The sequence below is a fragment of the Chlorocebus sabaeus genome, chromosome 8, assembly GCF_047675955.1.
Source record: "Chlorocebus sabaeus isolate Y175 chromosome 8, mChlSab1.0.hap1, whole genome shotgun sequence".
Taxonomy (NCBI): domain Eukaryota; kingdom Metazoa; phylum Chordata; class Mammalia; order Primates; family Cercopithecidae; genus Chlorocebus; species Chlorocebus sabaeus.
In genome coordinates this window covers 103,290,362-103,318,014 of record NC_132911.1, presented here as the reverse complement: position 1 = coordinate 103,318,014, position 27,653 = coordinate 103,290,362, and the positions used below count along the sequence as shown (strand labels likewise).

General features: G+C 37.4%; 1 protein-coding gene across 8 annotated transcripts in view; it reads right to left on the bottom strand.

The window, feature by feature from the left end:
* VPS13B (vacuolar protein sorting 13 homolog B) overlaps window positions 1–27,653 on the bottom strand; it is an 870,718-nt gene that overhangs the window by 312,619 nt on the left and 530,446 nt on the right. For 7 of the 8 annotated variants that reach the window (XM_037999868.2, XM_073018246.1, XM_037999863.2 and 4 more), the window contains exons 31-32: window positions 19,788–19,991; window positions 3,248–3,374 (exon numbers count right to left, since the gene is read on the bottom strand). In XM_037999868.2, coding sequence (XP_037855796.2) covers window positions 3,248–3,374; window positions 19,788–19,991 — 331 coding nt within the window. Of the gene's footprint in view, window positions 1–3,247; window positions 3,375–19,787; window positions 19,992–27,653 lie in introns of those variants that run through there. The other variant, XR_005240849.2, reaches the window with a different exon arrangement.

Here is a 27,653-nt window from a genome sequence, read left to right as displayed (position 1 = left end):
ATTTGGTCTGTTCACATAGTCTCATGTTTCTTGGAGGCTTTGTTCTTTTCTCTTTTTTTCTAAACTTCTCTTCTCACTTCATTTCATTAATTTGATCTTCAATCACTGATACGCTTTCTTCCACTTGATTGAATCTGCTACTGAAGCTTGTGCATGTATCATGTAGTTCTCATGGCAAGGTTTTCAGCTCCATCAGGTCATTTAAGATCTTCTCTCCTCTGTTTATTCTAGTTAGCCATTCATCTAATCTTTTTTCAAGGTTTTTAGCTTCCTCACAATGGGTTCGAACATCCTCCTTTTATCTCAGAGAAGTTTTTTATTACCGATTTTCTGAAACCTACTTCTGTCAGCTTGTCAAAGTCATTCTCCGTCCTGCTTTGTTCCGTTGCTGCCAAGGAACTGTGATCCTTTGGAGTAGAAGAGGCGCTCTGTGTTTTAGAATTTTCAGCTTTTCTGCCCTGGTTTTTCCCCATCTTTGTGGTTTTTTTCTAACTTTCGTCTTTGATGCTGGTGACCTACAGATGGGGTTTTGGTATGGATGTCCTTTTTGTTGATACTGATGCTATTCCTTTCTGTTTGTTAGAAAAAAACTATTTTAAAATTCAAATGGAACCAAAAAGGAGCCTGAATAGCCATGATAATTGTAAGCAAAAAGAACAAAGCTGGAGGCATCACACTACCAGACTTCAAACTGTACTATAAGGCTACAGTATCCAAAACAACATGGTACTGGTACAAAAGCAAACACATAGACCCATGAAACAGAATAGAGAACTGAGAAATGAGACTGCACACCTACAACCATCTGATCTTTGACAAACTTGACAACAACAAGCAATATGGAAAGGACTCTCTAATAAATGGTGCTGGGAGTGCTTACTAGCTGTATGCAGAAAATTGAAACTGTACCCCTTCCTTACACCATATGCAGAAGTTAACTCAAGATGGATTAGAGACTAAAATGTAAAACCCCAAACTATAAACACCCTAGAAGAAAATCTGGGCAATACCATTCAGGACATTGGCATGGGCAAAGATTTCATGATGAGGATGCCAAAAGAAACTGCAACAAAAGCAAAAATTGACAAATGGGATCTAATTAAACTAAGGAGCTTCTGCACAGCCAAAGAAACTATCATCAGAGTGAACAGGCAGTCTACAACATGGGAGAAAAATGTTGCAAATTAACCATCTGACAAAGGTCTACTATCCAGAATCTATAAGGAACTTAACCAAATTTACAAGACAACCCCATTAAAAAGCGGGCCAAAGACACGGACAGATGTTTCTCAAAAGAAGCATACACGTAGTCACGTAGTTCTCGTGCCATGGTTTTCTGCTCTATCGGGTCACTTAAGGACTTGTCTACATTGGTTATTCTAGTTATCCATTTGTCTAATCTTTTTTCAACATTTTCAGCTTCTTTGCGATGGGTTCGAACTTCCTTCTTTAGCTCGGAGAAGTTTGATCGTCTGAAGCCTTCTCACTACTCCTCAAAGTCATTCTCCATTCAGCTGTGTTCTGTGGCTGGTGAGGAGCTGTGTTCCTTTGGAGGGGGAGAGGTGCTCTGATTTTTAGAGTTTTCAGCTTTTCTGCTCTGTTTTTTCCGTATCTTGTGGTTTTATCTACCTTTGGTTTTTGGCGATGGTGATGTACAGATGGGGTTTTGGTGTGGATGTCCTTTCTTTTCATTAGTTTTCTTTCTAACAGTCAGGACCCTCAGCTGCAGGTCTGTTGGAGTTTGCTCGAGGTCCACTCCAGACCCTGTTTGCCCGGTATCAACAGTGGAGGCTGCAGAAGAGTGAATATTGCTGAATAGCAAATGTTGCTGCCTGATCATTCCTCTGGAAGCTTTGTCTCAGAGGGGTACCTCGCCGTGAGGTGTCAGTCTGCCCCTATTGGGGGTGCCTCCCAGTTAGGCTACTCAGGGGTCAGGGACCCACTTGAGGAGGCAGTCTGTCCATTTCCAGATCTCAAACTCCGTGCTGGGAGAACCACTGGTCTCTTCAAAGCTGTCAGACAGGGACATTTAAATCTGCAGAGGTTTCTGCTGCCTTTTGTTTGGCTATGCCCTGTCCCCAGAGGTGGAGTCTACAGCGGCAGGCAGGCCTCCTTGAGCTGAGGTGGACCCAGTTCGACCTTCTCAGCCGTCTTGTTTACCTACTCAAGCCTCAGCGATGGTGGGCGCCCCTCCCCCAGACTTGATATTGCCTTGCAGTTAGATCTGACTGCTGTGCTAGCCATGAGGAAGGGCCCATGGGTGCGGGACCCTCTGAGTCAGGTGTGGGACATAATCTCCTGGTTTGCCATTTGCTAAGATCCTTGGAAAAGCACAGTATTAGGGCAGGTGTGACCCAATTTTCCAGGTGCTGTGTGTCATGGTTTCCCTTGGCTAGGAAAGGGAATTCCCTTAACCCTTGCGCTTCCTGGGTGAAGTGATGCCTCGCCCTCCTTTAGCTCTCGCTCCGAGGGCTGCACCCACTGTCCTGCACCCACTGTCCAACACACCCCAGGGAGATGAACCTGGTACCTCAGTTGGAAATGCAGAAATCACCCATCTTGTGTCATTCACGCTGGGAGCTGTAGCTTGGAGCTGTTCCCATTCAGCCATCTTGGAACCTCCCCTATTAATACATTTCTATTCTATGGATTTGGAGGTAATAAGCCATAGTGATCAGAATTGAAACCTGGATCCACCAATTAATGTTGGGTATGTTACTTAATCTGTTTTCACCTCACCTCAGTTTCCTCATCTTTAAAATATGTACACTAGTAGTATCTAATTCATAAGAATGTTGTGAAGACTAAATAATCTATGTAGAACTCACTATGTAAGGTAATCTGATTATCTGTCAGTATTATTGTTATTTTCACTAAAAAGAGGCTGTAGTACTTAGGAGTGTAGAGGATGGAGTCGGACCAGGTGGTTTCACACCCTGCTCTGCTGCTTACTATTTGTGAAAATCTGGGTAGCTTGGTTAGCTTCTCTATGCCTCAGTTTTGTCATCTAAAAAAAAGGGATACCAGGAATAACAAATAAGATTATTATGAGGATTAAATGAGTTATTATAAAGAAAGCAATAACTGAAGAGTACTACAAAATCCATAAATGTTAGCTATGATAAGAGCCATTATTATTAATCAGCTAATTTGAAGTCCTATGGGCTGAAACTGTGGCAATCCCTAACATACAAAGAGGAGCAATTCCATTTTTTAAACTAAAATAAAATCAAAATTATGTTCTAACCTCAGTATGCAGATTTTCTGGAGAAATGATTTTGGTGAAAATGATAGCCGGTGCTCCAGTTATTCGGACAGAAAAATCTGTCAAAATGGGAGTCAAAATTGCTCTCCTTTCTTGATGCCGCCGTATGCTAAAAGATAGAGTGAAAGATTATTAGTCATTTCACTTTTTTCAAAGATAATTTTCATTAAATTTGTCCAAGTCTTTGTACTACAAACATATATGGCAAAATTACATTATTATTTTGAGAGTGCCTATTTGCATATTTTACAGTCATCGTTTCTTAACTTCAATTCCATAAGATTTGTAGAAGATGATAACATCTTGAGAAATTCAGATGTAATTAAGCAATTTCATATTAGTATCACCCCAGAGCTTTTTAACAAATTAATTTTTAAATGTTTACGTCTTGTTCTTGCAAATAGTTTCATATCACTTTTGTTACCAACAATCTTACTATTGTTTAGAATAACTTTTAATTTCCTATTTTTAATATCTGACCTTCTATTTGATAACTGCTGCCTTTCTGACCTCATTAGGGTCATGAGCATATCCTTTTAATCTTTTAATTCTTTTCTTTTTAAGGTCTAAGAACAATATTAATTCATTTTTTTTTAAGACAAGGTCTTGCTCTGTCACCTAGGCTGGAGTGCAGTGGTGCGATCATGGCTCACTTTAGCCTCAATCTCCTGGGCTCAAGTGATCCTCCCACCTTGGCCTCCTGAGTAGCTGGGACCACAGCAATGTACCACCATGCCTGGCTAATTTATTTTTGTTTTTTGTAGAGACAGAATCTCCTCATGTTGCCTAGGCTGGTCTTGAACTCCTAGGCTCAAACAATTCTCCTGCCTAGGACCCTCAAAGTGCTGGGTTTACAAGTGTTGAGTCACCATGCCCAGTTCTTAAGGTTTTTGTGTGAGATATTAAATGCTTCCTGAAAACAATGCTGTCTGTGAAGTAGGGACTGTTAATAGTCCCATTATTATCTGTAAGGAAATGAAGTTCAAGTACTGGGCTAAGGCTACACAATGAGAACAAAGGTTCCAAAATGGGACCTGGAGGGCAAGTTGACACCAAAACAGCTTTTGGCCTCTATTTTAGTTCTTCTTTATGTATTCCCAGCTTTGATCAGTTATTTAGCAGAATATTTTTACCTGACATTTAAAATTATTAATAATTTCAAAGGAAGTACATGGTAAAAGATGAAATTGGAAAACATTACTGAGAAAGCAAAAGTGGGCTGGTACAGATCTTCAAGTCCACTATGTATATGCTTACTTTTTATTCTATCAACTAATATACATTTATGTTTTTTTAGCAAGCTATACCTCAAATTTTGCTTCAAGCTATTAACTTAATATTCCTTTTAAATATGCCCTTATTAGTCCCTTATATCATAAAATGATAAAGTTGAAATCAGAGAATTGGCATAAATTATCTCATGAAAAAGCCTGGTTAAAATTCAAGTCTTTCTACACCATTTTTTCTTTTTTTCAGAGTAGTCCAGAGAGCACTCTGGTCTTTTGTTAAACTTGCAATGAGCAGAGTTCTATATGGTGTCTGCCAAAAAAGCAAATTGGATCATCTGGTTCTATGACACATAAGTATTGGATTTCAAGAAAGTCAATTTTAAAGAATTAAGAGATCTGGCAAGTAGAGAGTAACAGGAGGAAGTATTAAAATCTGTGACTATAGAGGAAGGATTGAGATCCTGAGAGACACCATAATTATAGCCTAATAGCTCAAATTCCATAAAATGACCAATGTGAGAAACATGTAACATCTGATGTGCTCTCATAGGGGAGTGCTAAAATATATGATGTATTAAAAATAACTTAAAATGGAAAAGTTGGCAGGGAACCAAATAAGAGCAAACATTAATGACCAAGGGCAATGAAAAAAAAGGTACTTGTCCGTATTATACATTTTTCTCCATAATGTGATAAATTAAATCAGTGACACAAAATATGAAAGCCCTGTGACCTTAGAAGTAATAACAAAATATAAATGTCAATAGTCTTATAAAACTATAACTTTTATGATATCTCTGGTAAATATTTGAGGTAATGGTAAATATTTAAAAAAATTATTAAAAACCTTTACAGATTCAAATATTTTCAGGAATAAATTCAAAAGAAAAACAAAACAGAAATACTAAATAACTACAATGAAGAATTAAATTCTGGCAATATTTTACTATATAACAGTTTAAGTTTCAAAATTCAAAAGAAGGAACTAAAACACAAAGTATTAACTAAGGTTGTTAATGACCTTAGGGTCATTAAATTGAGAAGGTCAGCACTCTTAATGAATCAAGGGAATAGAGTTTTAACAGCTATTTGAGATAAGACAAGGATTTTTAAATGAGCTGCCTGCCTAGATCTGGGGCCCCTGAAGGTCCAGAAAAACATCACACCATCAGAAACCGGAAAGAATAAGAAAGTTTGCCTGTCTTGGCAAGAGAACTTGTTGAAAAAACAAATATCGCTCTGGAAAATTAAAAATAATGGGAAATATCCCATCTGTATTAAGTGGCTCTAACTTATATTACCTGGGTGGTCCTCAAATACCCATTCTGTTATTTATATAGCAGTAGCATCAGAACTTTGATAACCCTGGGGCATCTGTCAGAAACAGATGGAAAACCTCCCTAGAAAACATGTCCTCAATGACAAAAAGGATACTCAAGGGAAAAAGATCATTGAAGATAAGCTCCTAATACAAACCATTTTATATACAAAAAAAAAAACTTTATTAGCAAGAGGAAAATTAGATCCTATTTTCAAACGCATTATCAAGAACTTTTGATAATAAAAATTTGATAATAAATTACAATAAAAATTTTGCTTAAAATTACTAAAGACATATAGAATTAAAAAACATGAGAAAAAAAGCAAGGCACTATTAAAAAGTGCAAATCAGGTTTGAAAAAACAACCAAAGAGAATTTCCAAAAATAAAAAACACAGTTACTAAAGTTAAAGACATAACAGGTGGGATAAATAGCATTTAGATATAGTTTAAGAAATAATTAGTAAACTAGAAATAGATTTGAGAAAATTCCAGAATTTACTAAATTTTTAAATGAAAAGTTTAAAAGGAAAATGAAGAGACATGGAGAGATGAGTCCAACATATATAACTAGAATTCCAAAATGAGAGAACAGAAAGAAAGGAAAAGAGAATATACTAAAGAAAACATGGCTGATGATTTTCCCAGAAATTATGAAACATAAGAATTCATCGACTCAGGAAGCACAATGTGTCCTGGTTCAGACAAATACAAGGAAATCCACAAGTATACATATCTTGATGAAACTGCTGATCACCCATGATGACGAAAAGATACTAAATTCAGCTGGAGAAAACAGATTACACCATTCCAAGGCACACAGGGTTAGAGGAGCTGTGGAATCAATATTTCGCTGATGTACTCCAATATAACAATGGTTTAATATATGTCTATATTGTCCATATAAACAAAGAAATGGTATAATTATCTGTACCTATCATGTAATATAGAGGATTATGTCCATAGAAATTTATTAAACCCTGGTTGAAAATAACAAAACATTGACTATTGTAAGGTTCTAAGCAAATAACAGAAAAATAATCATGTGAGTTGGCAAAAGTTCTTCTAGTACGCTTTGGGAGGTATAGACTGTAAACAAAAAAAAAAGTATAGTTCTCTGAAATTGTTACTAAGCAAGAAGGCACAGGTGTATGCCACATGCACTCAAGAAAACACATGTGTCAGAAAAGCTGTGGTCATCTTTCTTGGACTCAGAATATTTACACTAAGGTTCTTCTGCCCATCTGTCATACATTTTGGTCTGCCTTTGTGGGAAATATGAAAGGAGTTTAAGAACCACACTTCAAAAACTGCATATTATCAAAGACCAGAAGTAGGAAAAGTGGTACCAAGGTTCCCAAGATATTCCACCAAAAAAATCAGAATAAGAAATGCTAGATGGTCTGTGTGCACAGAGCAATTCTTTTTTTTTTTTTTTCTTCCTCCTGTGTGTGAGAAAGGGTCTCCTTCTGTCGCCCAGGGTAGAGTGGAGTGGCATGATCTTGGCTCACTGCAACCTCTGCCTCCTGGGCTCAAGTCATCCCAGTACCTCAGCCTCCTAAGTAGCTAGGGCTACAAGTGTGTGACTCCACATCCGGCTAATTTTTGTATTTTTTGTAGGGACAGGGTTTCGCCATGCTGCCCAGGCTGGTGCACACAGCAATTCTTACGCAGCATAAAGATTTTCTTAGTATGGCATTATGGCTGAACTTTAGATGGAAGACACTAGAGCAGAAGATACTTAAAACTTGTGGTAATCACCTGAGACCATCTCTCACAGTAGTTATTCCTAAATATGAAAACAGTAATATTCACAAACATTTATGAGAAATAATCTGCTACCTGGAAAACTATGTGTTACATAAACCTATTCCTTGATATTCTTCTATTTAAATCCTATAGGAACTTAAAAAATGAAATAGTTGGCAAGGCACGGTGACTCACACCTGTAATACTAGCACTTTGGGAGGCCGAGGTGGGCGGATCACCCGAGGTCTGGAGTTCAAGATCAGTCTGGCCAACATGGAAAAACCCCATCTCTACAAAAAATACAAAAATTAGCCAGGCGTGGTGGCGCGGGCCTGTAGTCCCAGCTACTTCGGAGGCTGAGGCAAGAGAATCGCTTGAACCCGGGAGGCAGAGGCTGCAGTAAGCCAAGATTGCACCACTGCACTCCAGCCTGGGTGACAGAGCAAGACTCCATCTCAAAATAAAAACAAATAAAAAAAAGGAAAAAAAGAAATAGTTATTGGTATATATCCATTTAGATGCTTTTTTTTCAACAGGAGCACTATCCAATGGCTTTCAAATGCAATTAAAATAAAATTCAAACTCCCTCTGACTTACAAAACCATTCATTATTTAGCCCTTCTCTCCCTAAAACTCATCTGCTATTACTTCTTTCCTTCCAGCCAGGCAAGATCCCTTAAACGTGCTCAACTTGTTCCTACTCCAGTGTCTTTGCTCTTCCTGAAACACTCTCAGCAGAAACACTCTAGGGGTGTTTGAACGGATAGCTCATTTTTCTCGTTCAGGTATTAGAAAGGGTCTTCCCTGAGCTCCAATCTAAGGAAATTTCCCAATTACTCTTATTATGTTACCCAGTTATATTATTTTCATAGCATTTATCACTCTGAAATTGAGAAACATGGATTGAGGGCTCCCTATGGTGCCAGGGATGCTAGGTGCTGAGACAACAATGGCAAAATGGGTACATAATGCTGTTTCTGAATGTTCAGAATTCAGTTTAGCAGGAAAGATAACTAAACAAAGTAATCATAAGGTATGATAAGTAGAGTAATAAGGAAAGTACAAGGAAGTGTGGAAATACTCAATAGGGACCTAATCTTTTATCTCAAGGTGCTGAATATACAGAAAGAATTAATCTATAAAGACATATAAAGCATCTTGTGCACAATGCTACAAGAAGTACAGCTTGAAATGAGGATGGTTCCTAAGATACATTTAAAGAAAATATCAGTATAAATTTAGTTTGGCAAAATTAAATAATATTAAAATAAAATATTCTCATTCTTGAAAAAAAAAAAAACAGCAACATAAACTTTCCTGCCAAAACAAAAGAACAAAACAAAGGTTAATATATTTGTAATGGAGATCACAAGTGCTATGTCTATTTATTACAATATTTAGAAGACAGTTTTATGAGCATACTAAATTAAAATATTAACTTAATTCAATCTTACTGAGATGTCCAATAGATAACAGCTTTGATTCCAGTTGTTTATATCTATAACCTGAAACTCCTGGTCATCTAATTTTACTTGTTAGACCTTTTCAAAGGAAAAGCATCAAAACAAAAACAAAAACAAAAAAACTCAACTTCATAGACACCAGAGGTATTGCTGAAAGTTTCTCAGAGAAAAGAACATTAGAAATTGTGTGTTGAGGATTTACATACGAATCCACTAAGGAAGAGAAAGTCAGGAGATTTTCAAAATTTCATTTTTAAAGCTTCAATAATATGGCTGGTCACAGCAGCTCATGCCTATAATCCAGTGCTTTGGGAGGATGAGGTGGGAGCACAGTTAGAGCCCAGAAGTTGGAGGTTACAGTGAACTATGATAACGACATAGTGAACTATAAGTGACACAGTGAGGCCCTGTCATTCATAAATAAACCAGTAAACTTTAATAGTATGTACTGTTGTACCAGTTACAGTGCTCACAGAATTATACAGGATAATGTATAAAAGGTAAATGTTGTACACATGCTTTTAAAATACATTCTTGATATAATCCTGTTTGGCCCCTTCTCTTAAAAAGAAAACACCATGGCTGGACACAGTGGCCTCTCGGCACTTTGGGAGGCCAAGGCCAATGGATCACCTGAGGTCAGGAGTTCAAGACTAGCCTGGTCAACATGGTGAAACCCTATCTCTACTAAAAATACAAAAATCAGCTGGGCATGGGGGTACAGGCCTATAATTCCAGCTACTCAGGAGGCTGAGAGGAAGGAGAATTGCTTGAACCCAGGAGGCAGAGGTTGCAGTAAGCCGAGACTGTACCACTGCACTCCAACCTGGGTGACAGAGACTCCATCTCAAAACAAACAAACAAACAGAAAAAAGAAAACACCATAGAAGGGAAACTGGCTACTTATGGGCTTTGGTCAGTTGGGTTTCAATGAATCAAGGCATTATCTATCCATCCATCTTAGCTGTAAGATGACTGTAAAGTAATTGAAAATATATGCTACCATGATGATTACATACAATTTAAACATTTTCTTATTTTTTAGTGCCTACTGTATCAGTCAGTAACTGCACTAAGATATAAAAAAGAGTAAGACCAAGCAAGACAGGATCTCTGTCCTCTTATATCTACACCATCTTTTTATACTGCCATAGGACACTCTCAGCCAACATATAAGGAAGAAGATATCTGCTGGCTGCTAAGAATGAAAAACCAACTGCTCCCCGCTGTTGTATCATGAATCGTTTAGCCTTCACACCCACTTTCCAGGAACTTTTTAAGCAAGAAGAAAAATTCACATTTTTCATGTAAAGGCATGGTAAGGTTTAAGGAAATTATAAAATCACATCATTCAAGTAGGTTTAGGTCAATCTAGGCATTAACCTACAAAGTATGAAAATTAGACTAACTTCTGTGATTTTGCTTAGGTCTTAACATGACGTCCTCACAAATTAGATAAAAGTGATGTTTTTCAGGTTGAAAATTTAAAACAAAGAAAACTTTTTTCTTTCCATATTCCTATCTATAATTTCAGGTGCAATTCTGGAAAAAATCTCATTTTTATTAATCACTAATCAAACTATGCTGGGGGTCCTGTGCAATGCGAACATTTGGGAAATAGTCTAAAAAATAAAAATAAAAGAGATCTAAGGACACAGAGAATAGTCATAATCTCTCAGAAATAAAACTAGAAATATATGGTTTAGGGATTTTAATGCCTACACATAGCCATAGTTCCCCATATTCAATGTTACCAGTCCTGAGAAGTATAAGACCGATGAATTTTAGGAATATGTCATGTCAGATTCCAAGTCAGCTTGCTAAGCAAACATAGTAACAACAATTTTAAAATTCTATATGTGTAAAAAAAGCCCACAGAGTATTACTTGTAATTTGTTATGTGTATATAAAAATATTTTAACAAACAAATATGCTGTAACTATTTCTCTGACAATGAAGTTTAAAAGATAAATTACCTAACAAAATCAAGTCAGAGATAGGAACAGATAAAAGTATTATGATAAAAACAAAATTATTTACTTTTAAGTGTACTTTTGCAAAGTCTATTAGAATATCTTTAAATATTACACATGAGAAAAGTATATCAATATTAACTTGGAGAATTAAGACTTAGTGGTACTTTCAGGTAATTATAAGATAAACTTTCCACCTCCCCCTAAAGCACTGGTGGCCATATAAAGCAGCAAGTCACTTGAATGTGCAAACTACACATGGTGGACATCAGTACATTTCCTCAGATTATAAAATAAACCCAGATGTAGCAAAAATGGTTGCTACGAGAAAAAAAAAGAGAGTGATTAGCTAACAACGGACTTTAGCACAAGCCTACAAGGTCTGAGTCTTGAGCAGAAGAAAAGTAGTTGACTAGTAAGAGGAAGGAAACCAAGGTTCTACACATAGCTCTATTTTTTGTGACACTGGACAAGCCAAAGAACCACTTCAAATTTAGTTCACTGTACTAGTTTTTGTTTTATAACCACTTCTCAAGAATAATTCAGAGTTTAGAGTTTTGCAAAAGAGGAACCTTAACAAGATTTGGAAGATGGAGGGAAATAGTAGCCAATATTCTCTGCAAGTCTTCATGTTTTAAATGCAGTGAAAGACCAGTGGAAAGGTGCTGGCAGATTCTAGCTTGTTCTCACTTTTCCTGGCTCTGTGACCACTTCTTCTTCCTGACCCTTGGCCCTGCTGAACAATAGCAACTCCAGCCTCCCGGCCTTACCCCAGATGCAGAGGCCACAGCCTCCCATTAATGTCTACCAGCCTTCTGGTGGTTTCAGTCCACCAGTTGGATGTGCTGCTGGATGTTTCCGAGGTTCCCTTGAAAGCTCCCAAGTTTTTAACCAGGTCAAGTGCTTCAGGAGGGTTGGTTGTGACTTTGATCCTTCAACTCCCTCTTCCAGACCCTTACTTGTCAGCTTTTTCCACAACTGGGTAAGATTTTATACCTAAAATGAATCTCTTATTCTATAATACTCTATTGGTTCTGCTGCCTTAATTAAACTGTGATATATTCCTTTGGATGAAAAAAAATCAAAGTTTTAGGAATAGAAGATCTTCAAGTTTTAAAATCTGATGATTCTCTATACTTAACTTCCCTACTCCCCACTCCCTGCAACATACACATAGAAGCACATCACAATTAAAGACAAAATTTGAGTAATGTACCCAGAGGAATGAATGAAAATCATCATTAAAGGTTGCCGTTTAATATTGATGAGGGAAGTAAACACATTATTCCTCAATGTATCTTTGGAATTTCATCTACAATACCTATTCAGAAACAGAATTATATTAAGGTCCTATTTATATGTCTGTCAAGATTAAGCATCAGAACTATGCTACAACAGATCTAAAATTTTAATTGAATGAATATCTCTCATAAACATTCACATTCAGTCTCTTGATTAGTTGGCTCTACTTAATCATCACTCTGTCATTAATTAATTTAGCCTTTATTTGGTATCTGTTACGTGCCGAGCATGACATTACGTGCCAAGTAAAACATGCCATACTTTCATACTTCTGGCCTCTGGATCTGCTGTTTCCCTGTTCAGAATGCTCCCTCTACTCTGCAGGCACCCAAACTCTGTGGAAACAGGTTCAGAAGCCATGCACTCTGTGAAACCTTCTCTGAAACCCCACCCATAGAGTCAATCATTCATTTCTCTTTTTTTTTCTTTTAAAAAGAGAAATGAATGACTATTTTGTACCTGTGTCAACTTTGCATTAATTTATCTTTTAGCTTATGTGCCTCTGCCTAAGATCTCCTATGTATGTGGCATATATTTATCTTGATTTGGATTTGTTTCTTCTGTAAGCCTAAGTATTCTATATTTGTCTATTATAGCATTCTCCACACTATAATAGTTAAATAGTAAGTCTGTTTCTTTGATTGGATGCTGAACTTCTTACAGGACATATATTAGAATAATATTAGAAATTATTTCATTTGTTTCTCCAGTGTAAAAGACCTTCAATGGCATACACTAGACATTCAAAAGTCTTTATTTTTTATTATTCATTTATTTATCTGAGACAGGGTTTTGTTCTGTTGATGAGGATGGAGGTGAAGTGACATGATCATAGCTCAATGCAGCCTTGAACTCCTGGGCTTAAGTGATCCTCCTGCTTCAGCCTCAAGATAAGCTAGGGCCATAGGTGCATGCCACCATGCCCTGCTAACTAAAAAAATTTTGTTGTTGTTGAGACAAGGTCTCACTATGTTGCCTAGGCTGGTCTTAAACTCCTGGCTTCAAGCAATCCTCCCGCTTTGGCCTCTCAAAGTGTTGGGATTACAAGCATGAGCCATCAAAAGTCTGTTAATTTTTGACCACACACAGCCATCAAAAGTCTTTGTAAATTTTTGATGAGGGTGACAGGATCATTCAATGGGGAAAGACTAGTATCTTCAGTAAATGATGACAGAACAACCGGAAACCCATATGTTAAAAAATGAAGTTGGACCTTTACCTCATACTGAGAGGTGACAATGTGCTAACAGCCCTCGCTCTCGATGCCTCCTCAGCCTTGGCGTCCACTCTGGCAGCGCTTGAGGAGCCCTTCAGCCCACCACTGCACTATAGGAGCCCCTCTCTGGGCTGGCTGAGGCCAGAGCCGGCTCCCTCTGCTTGCAGGGAGGTGTGGAGGGAGAGGCGTGGTCCGGAACCGGGGCCGCGCAGTGGCCCGCGTCCAGGCCAGCACGAGTTCCGGCAGGCACCGGCCTGGCAGCCCCGCACTTGCAGCCAATGGCCGGTGCTGCTGGCCCAGGGCAGTGAGGAGCGCCACCCCCTGCTCCGTGGTGCTCTGTCCCATCCACTGCCCAGGGGCTGAGGAATGCGGGTGCATGGCGCTGTACTGGCGGGTAGCTCTGCCCCCGCTGGGGGCGGGATCCACTGGGTGAAGCTGGCTGGGCTCTTGAGTCTGGTGGGGACTTGGAGAGCTTTTATGTCTGGCTGAGGGATTGTAGACACACCAATCAGCACTCTAACCCAGGGTTTGCAAGTATACCAATCAGTACTCTGATTACTTAGTATCTAGCTAACCTAGTGGGGACTTGGAGAAGCTTTAATGTCAAGCTAAGGGATTGTAAACACACCAATCAGCATGCTGTGTCTAGCTCAGGGTTTGCAAATACACCAATCCTACTCTCTATCTAGCTAACCTAAGGGGGACTTGGAGAACTTTTCTGTCCAGCTAGAGGATTGTAAATGCACCAATCAGCACCCTGTCAAAACGGACCAATCAGCTCTCTGTAAAGTGGACCAATCAGCTCTCTGTAAAATGGCCCAATCAGCGGGATGTGGGTGGGGCCAGAAAAGGGAATAAAAGCGGGCTACTGGAGCCAGCCAGCAGCCACGTGCTCGCGTCCACTTCCACACTGTGGAAGCTTTGTTCTTTCGCTCTTTGCAATAAATCTTGCTCCTGCTCACTGGGTCCACGCTGTCTTTATGAGCTGTAACACTGCAAAGGTCTGCAGCTTAGTTCCTGAAGCCAATGAGACCACGAAGCCACTGGGAAGAATGAAAAACTCCAGACACGCTGCTTTTAAGAGCTGTAAGACAGCGAAGTTCTGCAGCTTTACTCCTGAAGCCAGCAAAACCATGAACCCACTGGGAAGAAGGAACAAACTCCAGACACACCATCTTTAAGAACTGTAACACTCACCATGAGGGTCCGTGACTTCATTCTTGAAGTCAGCGAGACCAGGAACTCACCAATTCTGGACATAATACCATCAACAAAAAATTTCCATTATAAAAAAAATTTTCTAAATCATATATCCAATAAGGGTACAGCATCTAGAATAAATGAAGAACTCTTACAACTCGTCAACAAGAAGTCAAGGAACTCGATTAAAAAATAGCCAAAAGGCCGGGTGCGGTGGCTCACACTGGTAATCCCAGCATGTTGGGAGGCCAAGGTTGCTGGATCACTTGAGGTTAGAAGTTGGAGGCCAGCCTAGCCAACCTGATGAAACCCACCTCTACTAAAAATACAATAATTAGCAGGGCACAGTGGCAGATGCATGTCATCCCAGGTACTTGGGAGGCTGAGGCAGGAGAATCGATTGAATCCAAGAGGCAGAGGTTACGATGGGCTATCATGCCACTGCACTCTAACCTGGGTGACAGAACAAGTCTCTGTCTCAAAAAAGCATGGGGTGGGGGTGGAAAAGACAAGCTTTTCTCCAAAGAAATACACAGACAATAAGCACACAAAAAGCTACTTAAGGTCATTAATCATTACAGAGATGTAAGTGAAAACCACAAGGATGTACCACCTCACACCCAGTAGAATGTGTTAGCTTACCAAACAAATAAAAAAACAAAGAAAAGTAAGTATTAGTAAGAATGTGGAGAAACGAACCCTCAAACATTGCTGATGGGAATATAAAATGGTACAGCCATTTTATGTTTGAAAGAATTTGGCAGTTTCTCAAAAAGTGGAACATAAAATTGCCATATGACCCTGTAATTCTACTACTAGGTGTATACCCAAATATGTGAAAACAGGTACTTGTACAGCAATATCCATAGCAACATTGTCCACAGTAGCCAAAAAGCAGAAACAGCTCAAATGTCCATCAATGGATAAATGGATAAATGTAGTGTACAGATGATCCTCAACTCATACTGGGGTTATATCCTGATAAACTCATTGTAAGTTGAATGTATCCTAAGTTGAGAATGTATTTAATACACTTAACCAATCAAACATCATAGCTTAGCCTAGCCTATCTTAAATGTGCTCAGAACACTTACATTGGCCTCAGTTGGGCTAAATCATCTAACGCAAAGCCTAGCTTATACTAAAACACTGAATAGCTCATGTAATTATTGAATACCATACTGAAAGTGAAAACCAGAATCGCTGTACAGGTACGCAAAGTACAGTTTCTACTGATTGAACTATTATTTTTGCATCATCATAAAGTTGAAAAATCTTAAGTTGACCCATTATAAATCAGTGATCACTTATATACACACAGTGGAATATTATTTGGCTGTAAAGAGAATGAAGTACTGATATATGCTACAATTTGGATGAATATACAAAACAGTATGCTAAGTGAAAGAGGCCAGATATAAAAGGTCACATATTATATGATTCTATTTATATAAAATATCCAGAATACATAAATTCATACAGACAGAATAAATCCAGATTGGTGAATTTAGAGTCAAATTGGTGGTTGCTAGGGGATGGAAGGAGGGAGGAGGATAGAGACAAAGTGCCTACCAGGCAAGGGGTTTTACTTTGGGGTGAAGAAAATGTTTTGGAACTACACAGAGGTGGTAGTTGCTCAATATTGTAAATGTATTAAATGCCACTAAATGTTCACCTTAAATGCTTAATTTTATGTTATGTGAATTTATCTCTAGAAATTATTAAAACACATACACAAACCATAAGTTAAATAAATTAAAGAACAAATAGGAGAGATACAACTAAGGCTAGGTGGCCATAAAATTTCCTAGGAAAATAAGGCTCATGTTCTTTGTTATGACAGAATTTGTGATTTTTAAGACACAATAACCTGTGACTTTTATAAGCTCGCACCTCCTAAATCTGAAAACTGTGTAAAGATAAGGAATAGAAAGGCTTGAAGCTGGCTACTATCGTGTGATATTTGGAGTTTATGATTAGTGTAGTTGATGCTGTGGTGTGCCAAGAAGATCCTCCTTTATGATGAAAATATGCACTTCCCAGCTGCCATGCAAGTTGCCTGCTGATGATTACATAATTACATTCCTCTCCTGAAATTTACCTTGGCTGGCTGTGTGTGTTTCTTCACCCAAATTTACACCCCTTCTCAGGGGCACATTCAATCACTTGTCAGTGAAGGACTACAATAATACATTTTATACATGGCAGTGCTATGTTCTAGGGATAAATCAATGAACATGATGGTGATAATCTCTGTCCTCTGGACCCAGAGGTAGTTATATAAGTAATTAGAATAAAATAAGTTAAGTGATGTGATAAGAGCACACACAAATGTGACTTAACTTGGTCTTGTGACAGGCTCAGGGAAGGCTTCCTAGAAAACATGATGTCTACCATGATTGCATATTTAGAAAACCCCATCATCTCAGCCCAAAATCTCCTTAAGCTGATAAGTAACTTCAGCAAAAGTCTCAGGATACAAAATCAATGTGCAAAAATCACAAGCATTCCTATACACCAATAACAGAGAGCTAAATCTTGAGTTAATTCCCATTCACAATTGCTACAAAGATAATAAAATACCTAGGAATCCAACTTAGAAGGGATGTGAAGGACGTCTTCAAAGAGAACTACAAACCACTGTTCAACGAAATAAAAGAGGACACGAACAAATGAAAGAACATTCCATGCTCATGGATAGGAAGAATCACTATTGTGAAAATGGCCATACTGCCCAAAGTAATTTATAGATTCAATGCCATCCCATTCAAGTTACCAATGACTTTCTTCACAGAATTGGAAAAAACTACTTTAAAGTTCATATGGAACCAAAAGAGAGCACACATTGCCAAGACAATCCTAAGCAAAAAGAACAAAGCTGGAGGCATCATGCTACCTGACTTCAAACTATACTACAAGGCTACAGTAACCAAAACAGCATGCTACTGGTACCAAAACAGAGAGATAGACCAATGGAACAGAACAGAGCCCTCAGAAATAACACTACACATCTACAACCATCTGATCTTTGACAAACCTGACAAAAACAAGAAACGGAGAAAGGATTCCCTATTTAATAAATAGTGTTGGGAAAACCGCCTAGCCACATGTAGAAAGCTGAAACTGGATCCCTTCCTTACACCTTATACAAAAATTAATTCAAGATGTATTAAAGACTTAAATGTTAGACCTAAAACCATAAAATCCCTAGAAGAAAACCTAGGCAATACCATTCAGGACATAGTCATGGGCAAGGACTTCATGTCTAAAACACCAAAAGCAATGGCAAAACAAGCCAACATTGACAAATGGGATCTAATTAAACTAAAGAGCTTCTGCACAGCAAAAGAAACTACCATCAGAGTGAACAGGCAACCTACAGAATGGAAGAAAATTTTTGCAATCTACCCATCTGACAAAGGGCTAATATCCAGATGTACAAAGAACAGAAACAAATTTACAAGAAAAAATCAAATAACTCTATCAAAAAGTGGGCAAAGGATATGAACAGACGCTTCTCAAAAGAAGACATTTATGCAGCCAACAGACACATGAAAAAATGCTCATCATCACTGGGCATCAGAGAAATGCAAATCAAAACCACAATGAGATACCATCTCACACCAGTTAGAATGGCAATCATTAAAAAGTCAGGAAACAACAGGTGCTGGAGAGGATGTGGAGAAATAGGAACACTTTTACACTGTTGGTGGGAGTGTAAACTAGTTCAAGCATTGTGGAAGACAGTGTGGCGATTCCTCAAGGATCTAGAACTAGAAATACCATTTGACCCACAAATCCCATTACTGGGTACATACCCAAAGGATTATAAATCATGCTGCTATAAAGACACACGCCCTCGTATGTTTATTGCAGCACTATCCACAATCGCAAAGACTTGGAACCAACCCAAATGTCCCTCATTGACAGACTGGATTCAGAAAATGTAGCACATATAAACCATGGAATACTATGCAGCCATAAAAAAGGATGAGTTTGTGTCCTTTGTAGGGGCATGGAAGAAGCTGGCAACCATCATTCTCAGCAAACTATCTCAAGAACAGAAAACCAAAGGAAAAGAAGTCATTATATGAAAAAGACACATGAACACACATGTTTATAGTAGCACAATTTGCAACTGCAAAGAGATGTAAACTATCTAAGTGCCCATCAACCAATGAGTGGATAAAGAAAATGTGGTATATATACACCATGGTCTACTACTCAGCCATAAAAAGGAATGAAATAATGTCTTTTGCAGCAACTTGGATGGAACTGGTGGCCATTATTCTAAGAGAGGTAACTCAGGAATGGAAAACCAAGTATCATATATTCTCACTTATAAGTAGGAGCTAAGCTATGAGAATGCAAAGTCATAAGAATGATATAATGGACTTTGGGGATTTGGGGGTGGGGGTAGTGAGGAAGGGGAGTGAGGGATAAAAGACTACATATTGGGCTCAGTGTATACTACTCAGGTGATGGGTGTACCAAAATCCCAGAAATCACCCCTAAATAACTTATCCATGTACCTCAAAACTACCTGTACCCCAAAAACTGTTGAAATAAAAATAAATTTAAAAAATTATCTATGAACATAGTTACTTTTATTTAAAGTGGATGGAGAAAACCCTAGAGGCAGAAACTCTTGTTTTTCCCCCACACTCTAACTTAAACGTAACTTTGCAGAGTATTCATTAACTTTTTCTTGTTATTATAAGCAAAAAGGAGAGGCTAAACTTCAACCAAACAATTGACCCCAAATACAACAGATTTTAAGAGAAAATGTGTATCCTTTAGCCTGAAGTAGATTCTTTCAACAAATAGTAAGCTTTTTTTTATGCTAACATAATCCTAAATTTGTAATAATTTCAGTGTGACACTGGTAGGACCAGCAGGTTTCCATGCAAAATCATCAGCTACAATTACAAAATATTTTTTATGTTTGTAATGAAAAGCAGAAGCAATACCAAAATACTTAGGTTGGTTGGACATGCTAAAGATTATATCACCAACTGTTCTGGCAATAAAGTATTAGAAAGAGTAGAAAATTTCTCAATCATTTCCTACCTGCTGGCCATATTCCACTCGAGGGCTGGATTTTGAGAATTCCTTTCAGTCTCTGTTAGCACCCCTCCTGAGACACTTTCCTTCTCTGGTTTTAGTTGATCCCATTGTGCAGTACCAATATTGATAGACTGCAGGTCTATTTGGTATTGTCTGTCTTCGATTTCTGATCCAGGATCTCGAAGAATTCCTAAGTTCAAGGCTCTCCTGTAAAGGCAGTGAAAAAAACAAAAACAAAAACAAGAAAACAGATAAAATAACCATTCTATATTTATTTTGTTCACTAACATATTGTCAATACCATTTTTTTCACTGTGGATTACTGATGAATAAACTGGGGCACATCTATGAAAAAGGTTTCAGAAAGTTAGCTCATATTATGACTTGAAAACATATCCAAAACTTATCACTTAGAGTAATCTACACTACAATGACTTCTTACATTATTCCTGGCACGTTACTCTTTTTCTAAGTACTTTCACATACATGATTTCAATCCCTGAGATGCTCTGAGGTTCTATTTTATGTCCATTTTTACCAATGAAAAAATAATTCACAGAGTTTGAAAGATAGCTAAAGTTACAAAACTAGTATGGGACAAAACTACAACACAAATACGGGGGTTTTTTGTTTTGTTTTTTTTTACTCAAAATGCTTTCCCTTGCTAATCATCTACTTTCCTCTGAACTTTGATTTCTTGTTAGGAAAGGTAATGGAGCCTTCTTAATCTATTTCACTCCCTCAACCCTTGCTCTTCATTCTTTATATAACCCAAATGTAGTTGTTGAGAAATGACAAGGTTTCTGACGTAGAATAACAGTGAGGTTTACTGCCCCATATAGAGTGGGAACATACAACGTTGATCTTACTGGATCCACTGCTAAGTAAATGAATAAAATAATCTGTAAAGCTAAATCAAAGGAAGTAAATAGATAAAAATTTTCATGAAGGTTTTAAAGTAAAATAGAAAGGCAGTAAGGTAGGGTGGGAAGCACAAAGTTTGAGAGCCAGAGAAAACTTAAGTGTGCCTGAATTTGGGACTTTTTTCTTATGTTAAGTTTTGTTGGTTCAGAAAAGATTTAAAGTAGATGATCAAAAGAAAAATAGTATTTGGTCCCGATAAAAGTTTTTATCAGCAGAAAAGCTGAAATAACAGAGCGAATAAAAATAGCCTTACTAGTAGAAATATTTTTAAAAGTTTCAATTACAGACATTAGAAAAAATATAATTAAGTTAATTACATCAGTTGAACGCTAATAAAACTTATTATTCGGAGGTGATGGGGGGGAGTGTTGGGTCCTAGTGTGAAAAGTATAGAAAAAGGTGAAATCTGATTTGGTTTTTGCTTTGGTTGACTAAGAAGGTGTGGAGGTCAGAATAAGCACTCTCAGAGGCTGGTTAAACGATAATGGACAGTGAATGACTACTCAGACTCAAGAGAGCAGGTGTCTGGGCCAGCTGCTCAGGACTGTACCAGGCAAGGTAAGGGCTGACATTAATTAATTCAAGTGAAGAGAGAAGCAAGGAGCAGACATGAGTGGAATAAGCAAGCAGCTCAGGTAGTGAGACATCACAGGGAGTTATGAACAGGGGAAAGGGGAACAAATAGCCACTGATCAACGAGTCATAGCAGGAGCCAGAGAAACTGAGGATAATTCTCATGATTCCTAAGGTAGGAGCTGGATCTGTTTTTTCTCCTTTTTAACTTAGAAAAATTGCAGGAAAAGTGACCTAAAATTTTACACAAACTCAAGAACTGCATTAGAAACAGGGCTCATAAGTGGGCCATTAATCCTTTCAATTTGCCTTAAAGAGAAAAGGAATGAATGACAGTGGGGGTAGGAAGGAGAGACATTTTAAGAGTCTCTCTGTAGAAGAATGTTCTAGTTTCATTTAAATATTGGTGTAATTCTGTTAATTCTTAAAAGGCCCAGCTCAGCTATCACTTTTTTAATGAAGCCTTTCCTGATCACCCTTCCTCCAAACTCCCTCCTTCCCAAATCTGTGTTCTTAGGGTCTCTCTATACTTGTAAATACAATAATACCACATTGACTTATCAGTCTTCCCAAACATGCCAAACATTTCTTGAAGTCAGGAACTATCTATACTATCTAGCAATAGGTAAATGCTGTTTTAATTCACTGATGTGAACTGACATAAATCTTTACAAATCTCAGGTGGAGAACATATCTGTACGTAGCAATAAGAGCACATAGTCTTGAAAACGCTAAACTTTTGAATCAGGGCCACATAAATTCTGATCGCCAGCAAATATCTGAGGCAGTTGATGGCCTAACCTATTTCCCTAGATTATTACTCCCCAGATAAACATTACTTTTACTTATTTTAAAACAGCCAATGCTCTCTACATTTTAAATAAACTCCCTAAACATATTTTTAAGGTGAACTAAAATACTTTAAGAATACCTTTGAAGGAAAAAAAATGAAAACAAAATTAGTGCTATATTAAAAGAGAAATCAACCTAATCCCAATGTAAACAATCATTTTCCTATTTCTCTTGACACATGGAAAAACTGTATAATTACAAGATTATAATCACAAAAACACCGAGTTTCATCAGAGTTTTTCATTGCATTCAGGCTTGAAATTTCCCATTTTTTTGCGGGGGGAGGAGAGGGCTTAAATTAAGCTATATTTCTCCTGTCATCATTTGTTGAAAACATGATTTCCCATAGGTTCTTCTTCCCTATGCAATACTTTCTATTTTGAGTGATAGCCAGATACTTCCAAAAATGGTAATTTTCAAATTTAAAACTTTTAGGGATCAGGATTAGTACTTCTACATTTTTTCTTATTGCTTGCTTTTAAAATTAAATTATATATTTGATATATTGACATATATGTGACATATTTGATTTGAAAAAATTCAGAGTAATTTATAATATTTGAGGATATAAATCCAACTTAAAAGTTAATTGCAAAACCTTCCAAATCTCAGCTGGGGAAAGTAGGATAAGCAGTTGATTTATGTGAGTTTTAGTCTCAGACTTTCCAATGATAATGAGCTTGCAGAAATTATTTAACTTCCCTGTGCTTTAGTTATTTTGGTATAAGGACTATTATAACGATAAATAAAATATATGTGTAATTGAAAAACTATTCATAAAGTACCATATAAGTTTTGTGACTATTATGGAAGTATATTATCTTATATGATTTTGAATGAATAGCATATTTAAATCACCAACTAATCACAAATGCACAAGTATCAAGATAAAACCAAATCCACTTCTCTATGAATGAACTGCAAAGAAAACGATACAGATAAATGTTCCTTAACATTCCAACTATCACTTCTTTCTTTTTTTTTTAATTTATTTTTTATTATTATTATACTTTAAGTTTTAGGGTACATGTGCATAACCTGCAGGTTTGTTACATATGTATACTTGTACCATGTTGGTGTGCTGAACCCATCAACTCGTCATTTACATCAGGTGTAACTCCCAATGCCATCCTTCCCCCCTCCCCCCTCCTCCCTCCCCATGATAGGCCCCGGTGTGTGATGTTCCCCTTCCCAAGTCCAAGTGATCTCATTGTTCAGTTCCCACCTATGAGTGAGAACATGCGGTGTTTGGTTTTCTGTTCTTGTGATAGTTTGCTAAGAATGATGGTTTCCAGCTGCATCCATGTCCCTACAAAGGACACAAACTCATCCTTTTTTATGGCTGCATAGTATTCCATGGTATATATGTGCCACATTTTCTTAATCCAGTCTGTCACTGATGGACATTTCGGTTGATTCCAAGTCTTTGCTATTGTGAATAGTGCTGCAATAAACATACGTGTGCATGTGTCTTTATAGCAGCATGATTTATAATCCTTTGGGTATGTACCCAGCAATGGGATGGCTGGGTCATATGATACATCTAGTTCTAGATCCTTGAGGAATCGCCATACTGTTTTCCATAATGGTTGAACTAGTTTCCAATCCCACCAACAGTGTAAAAGTGTTCCTATTTCTCCACATCCTCTCCAGCACCTGTTGTTTCCTGACTTTTGAATGATCGCCATTCTAACTGGTGTGAGATGGTATCTCATTGTGGTTTTGATTTGCATTTCTCTGATGGCCAGTGATGATGAGCATTTTTTCATTTGTCTGTTGGCTGTATGAATGTCCTCTTTTGAGAAATGTCTGTTCATATCCTTTGCCCACTTTTGGATGGGGTTGTTTGTTTTTTTCTCATAAATTTGTTTGAGTTCTTTGTAGGTTCTGGATATTAGCCCTTTGTCAGATGAGTAGATTGCAAAAATTTTCTCCCATTCTGTAGGTTGCCTGTTCACTCTGATGGTAGTTTCTTTTGCTGTGCAGAAGCTCTTTAGTTTAATGAGATCCCATTTGTCAATTTTGGCTTTTGCTGCTGTTGCTTTTGGTGTTTTAGACATGAAGTCTTTGCCCATGCCTATGTCCTGAATGGTACTACCTAGGTTCCTCTAGGATTTTTATGGTATTAGGTCTAACATTTAAGTCTCTAATCCATCTGGAATTAATTTTCGTATAAGGAGTAAGGAAAGGATCCAGTTTCAGCTTTCTACTTATGGCTAGCCAATTTTCCCAGCACCATTTATTAAATAGGGAATCCTTTCCCCATTTCTTGTTTCTCTCAGGTTTGTCAAAGATCAGATGGCTGTAGATGTGTGGTATTATTTCTGAGGACTCTGTTCTGTTCCATTGGTCTATATCTCTGTTTTGGTACCAGTACCATGCTGTTTTGGTTACTGTAGCCTTGTAGTATAGTTTGAAGTCAGGTAGCGTGATGCCTCCAGCTTTGTTCTTTTGACTTAGGATTGTCTTGGAGATGCGGGCTCTTTTTTGGTTCCATATGAACTTTAAAGCAGTTTTTCCCAATTCTGTGAAGAAACTCATTGGTAGCTTGATGGGGATGGCATTGAATCTATAAATAACCTTGGGCAGTATGGCCATTTTCACGATATTGATTCTTCCTATCCATGAGCATGGTATGTTCTTCCATTTGTTTGTGTCCTCTTTTATTTCACTGAGCAGTGGTTTGTAGTTCTCCTTGAAGAGGTCCTTTACATCCCTTGTAAGTTGGATTCCTAGGTATTTTATTCTCTTTGAAGCAATTGTGAATGGAAGTTCATTCCTGATTTGGCTCTCTGTTTGTCTGTTACTGGTGTATAAGAATGCTTGTGATTTTTGCACATTAATTTTGTATCCTGAGACTTTGCTGAAGTTGCTGATCAGCTTAAGGAGATTTTGGGCTGAGACAATGGGGTTTTCTAAATATACAATCATGTCATCTGCAAACAGGGACAATTTGACTTCTTCTTTTCCTAACTGAATACCTTTGATTTCTTTCTCTTGCCTGATTGCCCTAGCCAGAACTTCCAACACTATGTTGAATAGGAGTGGTGAGAGAGGGCATCCCTGTCTTGTGTCAGTTTTCAAAGGGAATTTTTCCAGTTTTTGCCCATTCAGTATGATATTGGCTGTGGGTTTGTCATAAATAGCTCTTATTATTTTGAGGTACATTCCATCAATACCGAATTTATTGAGCGTTTTTAGCATGAAGGGCTGTTGAATTTTGTCAAAAGCCTTTTCTGCATCTATTGAGATAATGATGTGGTTCTTGTCTTTGGTTCTGTTTATATGCTGGATTATGTTTATTGATTTGCAAATGTTGAACCAGCCTTGCATCCCAGGGATGAAGCCCACTTGATCATGGTGGATAAGCTTTTTGATGTGCTGCTGAATCCAGTTTGCCAGTATTTTATTGAGGATTTTTGCATCGATGTTCATCAGGGATATTGGTCTAAAATTCTCTTTTTTTGAATATGGCATATTAGAAACTCTGAAGGAACCTCCTAGCTCTAATAACCAAATTGCTTTAAAAAAAATTTAAAGTATTTTTTCAGACACATCCTGGAGCCAACACCAATAACAGAATAACAGAAACTGGAAAGTTCCAAATAATGTGAAACCAGGAACCATGATAAATAAGCACCTGCCAAAGCTGACTTTTACTCTACAGTTTTCTGCTAAATCCTGAAGACACTGATTTTCTGCTCTGTTAACTGCACAGGAGGAGAGGAAGCTCAGGGCTCATGCAAATGATCAATCTGTTTAATAGAGGACAATTCACATAAAGCTGAGACTACCACGGGTCACCAGCAGTGAAAGGGTGAAGTAGAAAGAGCACTTCTAGGGAGCTCTGTGGTGATAGGACAGTTCTGTATCTTGATTGTGATGGTGATTACATGAATCTACACGTGAAAAAATTACATAGAGCACTATATACATTAACACAAATAAGTGCATGTAAAACTGGCAGAATCTGAATACAACTGTGTATTGATTGTACTGATGTCAACTTCCTGGTCTTGATATTGTAGTATTGTATATTGTACTACACAAGACGTTTCTATTGAGAGAAACTGGGTAAAGTGCACACAGGACTTCTCCAAATATTTTTTGTAATTCTTTATGAATCTATATTTCAAAATATATTTTTAAAGCAACAGTCCTCCTCATGCTCATGTAGAAACAGACAAGGCAATTTATCAACTTACCTGTCTTTACCTTACTAATGGGTAAAGAGGAAAACAAACAAACAAACAAACACAAAACCCAAACCAAAAAACAATGCTCCAAGATTTTGCAATCATGAGCTAGCACTTGGAAGTTTGGGTCTCAAATATGTGATGAACAAAAAATTCTGTCTGGAGAGTCTTGCTCCAGGTAGACAGTGTTTCCAGATGACAGGCAAAGGCAAAAGTAAAAGCACAATCTCTTGGGATGACATCAATTTCAACTCAAAGCTCTTCCACAGATCAGGTTCCAAGTGAAATGAGACACTCACAGACAAAATTCACAATTCACACAAGAGCAGAAGCAATGGACAGACTAGCAAATATAAAATATGAAATAATTATTTAAAAAGTAAAAAAGCATCTTCAAAATATGAGCAGGGAACAAGACTTTAATAAGAACCATGTAGAACTACAAATGAAAAAAAACAAAAACAAAAACACTCAAGCAGGCCCAGCTTGAGTGATAGTGAATTAAAAGAAAGATCCAATGAAATCCAGATTGTAATCCAAAGAGACAAGGAAATACTATAAATGAAAGAAGGTTAAGATTCATGGAGAATAGAGAGAGAAAGTCTAAAAAATGCTTAATTAAAGCTTGAGGGAGGTAATACACAGAACAAGGAGGAGGCAATATTTGAAGAGATAATATCTGAGAATTGTTCCACAATTATTGAAAATGCCAAGTCCTAAATCCAAGGCAGCCCGAAGTATCCCAACAAATAATCACTAGGAAGACATTGGTAAATATATGAGTAAGTCTAAACAAATATTATGTTTAAATTAATAATAATGATGTCTAAATTGTGATGAGAAAATAGGCCAAAAATAAGACACAGGAAAATAATAGTATATAAATAACGGGACCAGATAATTTGACATAAAATGTTCTAACTTTCTTATATTGTTGAAGAAGAAGAATATTAACGTCAGACTTTTGTTAAGTACACATGTTAACACTGCTAGAGTAGCCACTAAAATAACAGATATGGAACACATAACTTCCAAATAAATAAAAATTAGAGTGTCAGAAATTAAAAACCAAAGTTGGGCAAGTAGAAAGCACGTAAGAAGAAGATACAAATAAAAATCCCAGCATAATAATCAGCATAAATATAGATAATGTAAACTCTCCCATTAAAAGATAAAAACTGTCAGATGGCATTTAATAAATCACAGTTAATATTCTGTTTTTTATGAGACACACCTAAAACTTCAGGGCACAGAAAGAGTCAACAAATGGAAAAATATATATTAGGCAAACATTTGACAAAAAACTTAAGTAATTATATTTACA